At 41.5% G+C, this 10,736-nt stretch overlaps 1 protein-coding gene across 1 annotated transcript; it reads right to left on the bottom strand.

Moving 5' to 3' along the window:
- Positions 1-250: 250 nt before the first annotated feature.
- On the bottom strand, positions 251-9,378 carry TECTB (tectorin beta). The gene is made up of 10 exons (XM_008943373.1): positions 9,303-9,378; positions 7,327-7,517; positions 6,768-6,910; positions 6,615-6,687; positions 4,107-4,210; positions 3,925-4,008; positions 3,563-3,725; positions 1,509-1,578; positions 804-836; positions 251-303 (listed from the first exon to the last, which is right to left on the bottom strand). Exons 1-10 carry the CDS (start codon positions 9,376-9,378, stop codon positions 251-253), a joined length of 990 nt encoding a protein of 329 aa, XP_008941621.1.
- Between the last annotated feature and the right edge of the window lie 1,358 nt (positions 9,379-10,736).

Raw genomic sequence — 10,736 nt, 5'->3', positions numbered from 1 at the left:
GGCATTGGTAGAATACATAACCCTTGGGTTTTTACTAGTTTAAAATGCCTACAGAGACTGGAGAGGCAAATCTGCTTTGGGATTCTCCGGTATTCAAGACACAAAGCTCATGGAATGTTTTATTTATCTGGTAAAACGGTGCACAAGGAATTTTTGATACTTTCATTTTTCCTCTGTAAAATATATTTAGTGAAGAAGTCCAAGTCCAAACAGGATGGAGAAAAAGTAAGCAACACAGCTGGGCTGTGTTTTATAATAAACCAGCATAAAATCCCATCACAAAGAGTAAGTGGAAGATGATATCTGGAAGAGAACAGAGACTAAATGTGAGTACTTCCCTGTCAGCTACTTTTCATATTCTCTTCACATCACCAGCAATGCAACTGCAGCCCCGTAATGTGGCTCTGTCACCATATCAAGTTTTTACAAATAGGATTTGAGAGGCCTTTTTCAAACCCTCTCCAAATAAAAATGCTTTCAGATGTCTCTGATAACGTGAAACATGCTTGTTTCTTTTTGAAAAAGAAAAAACCCAGAAAATAAATGTGAAAATAAGAGGAAGTAATGTTCAGCATTGGAAGTCAGACGTATGATTTCATTTTCAAGAGTGAGGGATGTGCCAAAAGGAGGGAAACAAAGTTTTTAACGTTAAGAAATTAAAATTTGATTTTGAAATATTTCCCTTTATTTCAAATTTGCTAGATTTTTCAGCTCCTTTTTTTGGCTATGAGTTTTATGTTGACAGAGTCACTCAAAATCCATATTTGAAATCAATGTTTTCATTGTCATACTTAGCTATTTACCTGAGAGTGTGCAAAATCTGGATAAACCTTTGCCTGCATAAAATAAGAGGAAAAGGTAATATTGGGATGGCATATTTAAAGTAGGGCAAAGTTTACCAACATGATTTGTAAAAACAGAACAGATACTATTTGCCACATTTTGAAATTCTGGATATTTCTTCCTCTTGACTTTACTGTCTGAAGTTATAAAAGGATCCTTTGTTCTTTTATCTTCTAAAACTGCTGAGATTTTCCCAGTGCAAAATACTGAATTGTAATAGTGCTGCTCTACATTTATTTGTAATTTTAAATTGGTTTTCAGGTCGGTGTGGATGTCATGGATTGATTAGTATAAAGGGCCCTAGTAAAAACATCATTTAAGCCTACCTTGTTCCAAGGACCTATTTGGGATGTGTCTGGGCTGTTGCTGGTGGCAAATGCAGGTGAGCAGAGTTTACATGGCTAACTTTGTGTCGAAGTGGTTTGGCCATCTATCATTAATGCCAAACGGGTGCCATGACTCGCTTGGTAAATGAGGAGACTCTTGCTGACCTCTTCTGCCAGAGCCTGGAGAGCAATTTCTGTCCAAGACTCCTGGTGCCATGAGGGAAGGGGCTCTGGCAGAGGGCTTTGGACTTCCCTCCCAGGCTGTGCTGTGAGCCACAGGTGGCTCCCAACCCCTTTGCTTCCCAAAGGGGGAGAGACCCCAGGAACCCAGTCACTTACTGCGGACGGTGATCTCTGCCACTAAAACCCCTCCCGTTTGTTCCGTGCGTTGTTTCCTTTTGTCACATGTCTCAAGAGGTCAGAGAGAAAGCCGTGTAAACAAGAAAAGAAAAACAAAACTTAAAAAATCCAAACCTTATTCTCATGTTTGTAACCAAGGATATTAAATCTGTGTCAGTGTTGCTACGTAGGGATTTTTTTTTTCCCTCGTAATTATGGGGGTATTTTTTTGGAGCAGGAGGCCATAAAGGAGAGTGTTCACAGTGCATTTGCTGTCAATTTTAGTGTGCCACAACCTTTAAAATGACTGTTAGTGTAAAGTGCGCTTGTCACTTGTGAGATGGCAGGAGCACAGATGGCTGTTTGCTTGCTATTCACAAGTCCTCTTGGGCTGTCCTTTCCATGCTGCCTTAAACAAAACTCCTGTCAAGAAGGAAGAGGGGAGCTGAGCGCCATCTATTTAACCCATGACCTCTGTGAAGGCTTCTGTTGTTTATTGTTAATTAGAATTGTTGTCCCTTGGGTAGAAACAGGAAGAACCAAATCCCTTTCATATAGATCTTCTCATGTCCAGTGCTAATGATGTCTGTCACAGCTGACAAGGTCTGTGTTGGAGGCCATGCTCTACAGATTAAGGGTCCTTGTCTGTCTCCTGACCTTTGCAGACCCCCAGTTGTGGGCATTTGTGTTTTTTCACAAACTCAGTGTGTGGTAATTCTGGTTATGAGTTGCTTGTAAGCATAGACTCACAGCTTGCTTCAACCTTAATTGCAGCAGACCACCAGCTGCATTTTTGGGTTGGAAATGGACCCAGGGGATGTTAGCCTGATTGAACAATTATCCTACGCTGGAAGGCGTGGAGAGAATTCCACCTTGTGCCTGAAAGGATGATGTAGATGTTTGGCAGTACTCTCAGAAAGGCAGGTACAGAGTACTGGGTTTGTGTTTTCTTCCTTTCTCTCTTTTGTGTTTTAACTCTGGTCTGTGGCTGGATAAAAAGTTGAAGAAACATTTAAAAACAAACAAGAATATCTAAGCCAAATGCCTTTGCTTTTGAAACTTAGAATTTCTAGCAATGCATTTTTGTCAAACCTGCAGGTTTTGAACAGATCAGTGCCCCCTGCTTAGTGCTGAGGTTGAGAAATAAACTATCATAATTTGGCTCCTGGACTGAGAAAGAGTTTAGAAAGAGATTGTGGTTTCACCAGGAGGGACACTTTTCCTTTTCCAGAAAGAAATACTTGTTGCTGCAATGACAGTATGTTGGCCAAGGAGTATTTTGGGCTTTCATGTTAAGCTGAATAAAATTCAGCTTCATTTTATAGCAATGACACCATTCATTGCATGAGAGAGAGAATAGCAAGGCTCTGGCTTAGTGAAGGAGGGAGAAAGAAGTCTTTAAAGAAAGACACTTCATTAACACTTTTGCATCAGTTGGTGCAAGCAGTGTGCACCTTCCATGCTAAATGACATGCCTGTATAGCATGCTTACCTCATTCCCACCTGGGGTCACAGGAACCTGCTCTTGGACCCCAGTTCCTGCTCCGGTGACAATTTATCTGTTCCATGCAGAATAGGGTGGCTGCAAGAGCAGTAACTTACTGCAGGATAGCAGAGAGGACTTGCCCTGGGAAGAGGGACTGGGAGGTTTTGTTTGACTAGTGGTGATCTTTAAGGCAGGTTCTCCCACTGTCCCCGGGGTGCCCTCAGCACCGAGACCTGTGGTAAAATGGGAAAGACTCTACTCTGCCTTTTTTCAGGCTTGTGTTTAACAGTAGCTGTTTGTCAGTATTGTAATCTGGGATATCGACAAGAACTGAGTTTTTCAATGGCTACCTCATTTCTCAATATGTTTGAACAAGTTGCCCAATGTTGCACACAGTGCCTGTGGCATGACAGGGGTCAGGGTGCACGGCTGGCCACTGAAGATCATGCACGGCAGTGACTCCACCTACTGAAAGGCCTGGCACTGGCTCTGCACCCAGCATGCCCTCAGGAAGGTCTCGCATCCTCTGTCTAAATTTAGCACTGTTTCTCTGGGAGGGAGGCCTTACCACCGGGCAGGAGAACTTCTCACTGTCACAGACGTGTGTCTCGCAGTGCAGCCAGACCTTGGACAGCTTGGGGATGTTGCGGAAGCGGAAAGCGTTGAACTGGAACGTGGCCCGGCTCGTCTTCCCGTTCTCATGCACGAGGATGGAGTTGTCTGTGGCACACCTGTGTCGTGCATGGAGAAACAGTGTCAGAGCCTTCATGGTTTTAGAGAAACATCTCCTGAGGTCGCAGTCTGATGAATGCATTTGCCCTGCTGTGGGCCAACTTCTCTTTTTCCCCCTCATCCCCTAGCTTGTGGCTCTGTCACCGTTGGGGCTGGGCTTGGGCAGAGATGCTCTCCCCACGTCCCACCAGCACCTACCCTTTGGTGATCAGAGGCCAGTGAATCTGGTAGAAATACTCAGAGGAGGGAGTTGCCCAACAGTTGTTGAGAACGACTTTGAACCTGGGGACACACAAACACTGATTAGCAAGGAATGTCCTGATTGCCAAGTCATTATTATCATAGAATCATAGAATCCTTTAGGTTGGAAGGGACCCTACCTGTCACTTAAGCCCTTAGCTTCCACTCCAGCAAATATGTCAGAACCAATTTCTGATGTTTCAACAATGAAAGGGGCTTCTTTTACACTTGAAAACTTGGCATTCTTTGAAAGACAAAGAGAAAGACATCATAATTTACTAGTAACATGCAAAGCAAAGGCACGTGGCAACTTCAGACAGTCTTCAGACTCCTAAAATCTGGACTCCTATTACTGGCAAGCTCCAAGCTCTATGCCTAGTAGTAGGGCTATTGCAAGCCCAAGATGGTGTTTAAAAATCTTTTTGGCTTATAACAATAATAAGTGACTGAATCTGATGGTATTTGTGTTGTAATATGTGTTATATCACAGCATGGGTGGGAAGCAAGCTTGCTGCTGCTTCTGGTACACCAAGAGGTGTTGGTGGAAGCTGGTGTGAGTGAGAGGCCGGAGATGACTGTATGGAATGGGAATGGGGTTGGGAGATGACCACATGTTTGGGTAAAGGAATGAAGACAGAAATTATGTGCCCATATGCAAAGGTTCATCACTCTTTGATTTATATTTGTGGTGGCCAGCATGGTGAGAGTTGAGGGGGCATGAGTGTACAGAAGGAGCTTTGCCAGCTCTAGTCAGTCATCCACTAAAGAGCCAGCCTGTTCAAACTACTGCACTGTGTGGTGCTCAGGTGAAAAAGTTTGGTTGCAAACACACTGAAGTACCTACCTGAAATCTTGCTGCCTTTTGTTGGATATGATCATAATGAAGCTAGCATATGAACTATATAAAAAGAACTATATAAAAACTAACATGTTTAGTCACAGCCTTTGTTTAGTTAAATCTACACACTAGGATTCAGGATTCTGGAGCTTTTGGACTATCTTTCCCTGCTATACTTTCTATAGTACTGATTTTCTTATGTCCCTTTCCACACCTACAGGGTGAAGTGGCTGTGAGGCACTACAGTATTCCCACTGCAACATTTGATAGATTGCATGCAGTGAAGTCAAGGTCTAAGGCTGTGTTTAGTGATCCATGGCTGTTAAGTGCCCTGGGAAATTCTCATTTAACCAAAGATATCTCCCAAAGCAGAGAACTTCCAGAAGTACTGTCACAAAGGTCTTACCAGTCCTTCAGCTAGAATGAGTTGAACCTGGTATAGTGTTTCTTCTCACAACTCTATTACTCTAGACTGTTTTAGGGTACTATCTTGCTTTTCTTCACAGCAGGTTTCAGTGTTGGAGGTCTGATTCCCATTCAGGCTTCAGCCCCTCATGCTGCGTTACAGTTATTTGCTGTTAATGCACAGACTAAAGGGCAGGTGAGACTGAAGTGTTTCCACTGGCTTAGACTGCAGCTTGGGCACTGTGTCTGGATGAAGAAATGGGCACATGAAGTACCTGGAAGTATGGCCCACCAGAGGCAAAGGGCTGTGTCAGGCATTGGCAGAGATGAATAGCAAGGTAAAATAAATATTTTAGTTTCATTTTGCCAGGAAGAGAAGAAGAACATTTCATTGAAATGAACCTTTTCTCCTTGGGGAAAATGTGAACAAAATAACAAAGGAGTGGTCTATTAGCTTTCTGAGCTTGTTCTGTACTTATGCTCAGTGGGAAAATGTGTTCATACAATTCAGCCACTCCCTCTTTGACTCCTGGGAGCCCCATGGCCATTATGGCCATTAGAACAAAACAGTCATTCGGCGAAAAAATTAAAGGTAATTGCTCACTATCTGTCGTTTGTTTTTGCAGCCAGTCTGTCAGGAGTTGACAGGAGTAGTGTGGTACCACCTGGGTACCACTATCCCCTGCCAGTGTATACTACCAGTGTGCCATACATCAGGAAAAAAGACCACATGAGCTTTCATGGGGCACCCAAAGCCTGACAAAATGCTTAGTCATCAACTGGTGTGTGAGGAGAGAGTCCCATCAGTCCACCTTGTGGTAAACTCTCCCTTTACATGGCCTGTGAATTTAACAGAGTATATTATTAATTGTGCTTCTTCTAGCTCTATTACAATAGGCTGTTTTGAAGCTTTTGACTGTAGTTTAGTGAAAAAAAGACTCCAGGACCAGACCTGGCTGCTCTAGCAGCACAGCGAAGCTGTGGGGAGGATGGGGATGTTTTAAAAGGTTGGGCTGATATCCAGGGACAGTATTTTGTTGGAAGCAAAAATCCAGCATGACCTGAAAGTCTCTAGGGAACACAAAATATCTGTCAGGTGAAAGGACAAGGAAGCAAACAGCAAAAGAAAAACATGGGGCTTTGCTCTGTCTGTAGAGACTGGTAGCAGTGGTGTCTGCAGGTGCATGCTGCACTTTGAGTGGGACTACAAACAAGCTTTGCTTGTTCTTATAAAACCTGTCAGTGTGTTGGAAACATCCCTCTCGGCAGAAAAATCTGCCTGATTTTACCACACTGTAATTATCTACTCCAGGCTAGTAATATTCCAGGCTGGGCAGCCCTTTTTTTCCAGCTGTTAGGCTGAAGCCTGTGGAAGGTAAAAAGCTGGGTGGTGAAGAGCACTTACAGAGTAGAAGTTGAGGGACAACTGACTTTCAAATGAGCCCGAGCTCCCGTTTTTCACATGGATGGTGGCCACCCTGGGGACATAACAAAATTTCTGTATGAGTGAGATGTGGTGCTGAAGATGAGGTGGGTGCACTCCTAGAAGAGAACGTACCTTTGGTCAAAGGCAGCCTGGTTCACCAGGTAGTTGGCATTGTATGTGCAGGTGAATGAGTAATTTACAGGCTGGCTCTTCACAATTACTGAGGAGTCATTGGAGACGATGGAGTTGTAGAAGTGATAAACAGGGTTCTTGAACTGTGAATGGTGAAAGAGAGCAATGCAGGCAGTACTGAGTCTTTGAGGTATCAGGCACAGCTTCATACTTTGCAACATGAAGACTCTATCTGGTAACAAAACACCACCCCAAGGAAACAGTTTTGTAGCTCCTTACATGCTGTGCTGCCTATACACTTGCCTTAGGATATATATGTGTTCTGTGTAATACAGGTGAATATGAGCAACTAACACACAGACTAATGTCACTAGACCCACAATTATTTTGCCCGTAGATGCAAAGCACAAATATTTGAATCTTCCTTCTTGATACTGGAGTTTGCCCCCTCCTTCCATCAATACTTAAAGCCTACTTGAAGCTTAAGCAAATGGGACTCTCAGGTGAGTCCAGACAATTTCTGAATCCAGCTCAGTAATGCTGAGCTTGATAGTCTTACCTCTGACTGTGTCCCACAGTATGATTTGTTTTTAGGTGACAGGTCAGGGATTATGAATTGGTAATATCCCGAATCGTGGATCCCATTGTAGCAAATGCCTCCAAGTGCCAGCTGATTAACCTCCCATCCATATGGACACTCCGGAATTTTGGTAATGATGGTTTTAGGATAGCAGTATACCAGAATTACATCTGAAAAGGAAATAAGAGATATTCTGTGGTGGTTTTCTTCCAAAGACATGTGTCAGCACATACCTACTTTCCATTAGGATTAAACTTCTGTGAGCTGGAAGATCCCCTGACATGTGCAGCTGCTGCTACACAAAACTGACCTTTGGGTTGTTAAATTCTGTCCTCTCTGGAAGAGTTTGGCCTTTGCCTTTTAATGAATGCAGAACTTAGTGTAAATTTTTTTATCTGTTTGGAATAGCTGGTTGAGGAGTAGAGACACTGCTGAGAAATGAAAACTGGCGACACTGAAATCTCTTGGCTTAGCTTATGCTACAGAGCTGGTTTCTGTGTAAAAAGGTGTGGTCACCATGGACTACATTTTTTATGTAAAAATAACATTGGTGAAGTTGTTTGTTAGGCTTTGATAGACCTGCATCTTTTTGTAGCAGTGTTAGATGTAGAATGGATATTCTGCCCTTTCTTTCCTTGCACTGGCATTGCAGCACCAGCACAAACTGGATTTTTACAATTCTCAAGCTAAAAATTAAGATCTAAAAATGAACTGAAATCCCAGCCCTGTTAACAGCAATGGTCAATAGCAGTGCAATACATTTACAAACATGGTGATTGCTAATACAACCAGAAATATTGAGCATCATAACTTGCAGACTGACTGCTTCATGACAGAGAACTGGACATTTTTCAAGGAGAATCAGATGGTGTGAATTACACTATCTGATGGGAATTCATAGGGCAAATATTGACTAACCATTAGTGACCTAAAAATTGAGAGAGACTTCCAATTTCCACAGTCAAAAAAAAAAAAAAAAAAAAAAGACACCCTGCCTGGAATTTTTTTTTTTTTTTTTCTTTTAAAGCCCTTGACACTCTCATTTTTACGATAAGTGCCTCATTTTGGAGTTTTTCCGTATCTGTTAGTTGACTTTCCCTGAATATTCCCTAGGGACCTTAACAGATCACTCCTTTCTGGTCATGTCATCACTCATTTCTTCAGCACACGAAGGTTGTTTCTGTTTGTGTTTATGGTATCATTTGCAACTCTGATGACTTCACAGCTATGAAAATTCCTGCAGGTCAGAGAACCTGCTTGTGTAAATGCAGGTGCTGAAATAAATGGCTGGAGGGCCAAATGCCTAAGATATATCATGAAATTACTGTCAGTGGTCTGACATCAGTCACACCTGTACAAAGCAAGCACTCTATAGTGAGGTGTATTCCAACACATTTCTAAAGCACTTTTCTTAATTGTAGTGAATTCTACATGACAGATCTGTCTGGCACCAGGTCATTTGAGTTTATAGACAGAAATCAGTGTACCTCCAATGGTTTTTGATTTTTTTTGTTTAATATAGCAGTGTGGTTCAGGTCCGTTCAGCCCAGCATATTCATTCACCACAAGTCATCTGATAGCAGTGGGACTAATGCCTAGCTTCGGCAGCAAAGATCTATTGCATCTAGCCTGTTCTGTTGCAGATAATTTCTAATTGTTGTTTTCTTTGCCATATCATCCCTGAATTCTGCTTGAGCTTAACTTTGTTGCACTGTGATTATTGCACAGAGTTAAGCACATACCTAATTTTCTATGGGGCTAGGAATTTAGTGGTACATGCTTTACTGTGCTAGCTGAAAGCAGATCAGTTAAAGAAATGTAAGGATTAGCTTTCCAGAATCTACAGTTTAACTTTCTGAAGAAAAACCTTTCCGCTTTTAAATAATAAAAAAAAAACAAACACCCCTTTGGCAGCTTAATTACAAGAGAAGATCATAGGAGACACATTATTTTACCTGCTTTATTTGGATTGCAAGGCCCCGCAAGAGTCTGAGCCAACAGGACCAGCAGATAAACAGTAAAAGTCATCATTTCTTGCAGTGATCCGAGGGCACAGCGAATAAAAGCTGAAATAATCTTTAAAACTGGAAATGAAAACAATGCGTTGACTGCAGACCTGAAACTGTAGCTACTGTTAAATATGTTCTTCTTGCAGACAGAAACAAATAACAAAAACTGATATTCTGTCACCCAACTTAATTGCATCTACAGGTTAAATATTTCCAAGACCATTGTTATTGCTGGGTCACTGCTGTGACAATTTTACAATTTCACCTTAGTGGTGGCTTTTAATTACTCTAGGTTTTCTTTGTTCTTGTAAAGAGTCTAAACCAAAAGTGTTAGTATAGCCAAATGAAACTGAAACAATGGAGTCTGAAAAAAAGGAAGAATAAAAATTACTAGAAGAAATACAGTGCTATAACATACATTTGTACTTATAAATTGAATGCTGAAACTATTCTCTGTGATGATGGCTTATCCTCATGTGTATAATCTTAACGTTTTGGTAAATAATATATTTTCTCCCTTACTGCTAAATGTTGAGTTTTTAGGGAAACATACATAGCAATAATTTATATTTCCACTTCAGGCCTCAAATCCAGAAGCTGTTTCCCACAGGGAGAAGCATGTACATTCTGTGGGATTGGGACTGGAGTTCTCACATTTTCCCTTTGTAGACACTCTTAAGTGTCTGCCCTCATACGCCTTCCTGAGCAAACTCTCAGAAGTAACAAATATTATTTAGGTAAAGAAAAGAATCTCCCAGATTAAGTATTTTCAACAGAAACAATCAGTTTCAACATTTCTCCTCCGCCTCTGTTTAAAAACATATAAAAGGCTCATACAGTACAGTTCAGTGACAATTCCTTCTAATTATAATCATATGCATTTAACAACAAATCAAGCATTTTACCTACGAGACAGGAAGGGGGTAAGTATTTCAGATTTTCATTCTGGTCTTATTCTAATAGCTGCGCTGTCGGCTCTTCTCAAGATGTCCTCGTTCAAATGAACCCAGCTGGCATTATCTTCGCTTTATATAAGCAATCTTGTAAAAGGAGCCCATCTCTGGTTAAATCTCAACCCGCCAGTATTGTCCAGTGTGGGGGAAAAAAAAAAAAAGTTATAAAAAACCAGTTCTCTTCCCTTAGATGGGACTGTATTGCTGCTATTTGATTTTTTAAAAGTCTCTTTATGGTGGCTTTTACAGATCTTGAAAATAATTGAACAGAAACCTGCTGAAGTATATAACTGGCACATAATTTCTGTTTTTACAAGTTATTTAGGAAAATGTAGGATTTCTGCAGAGGTGAAGCCACAGCTGCATTCTAGAATTCATTGACAGTGTATGTATAGGTATTATATGCCTTTCTTGAATGGCTTATTGC

Source organism: Merops nubicus, unplaced genomic scaffold (assembly GCF_000691845.1).
Source record: "Merops nubicus isolate BGI_N331 unplaced genomic scaffold, ASM69184v1 scaffold7527, whole genome shotgun sequence".
Classification (NCBI taxonomy): Eukaryota; Metazoa; Chordata; class Aves; order Coraciiformes; family Meropidae; genus Merops; species Merops nubicus.
Note: the sequence above shows the minus strand (reverse complement) of the source record. Positions and strands in the feature narration are given on the sequence as shown.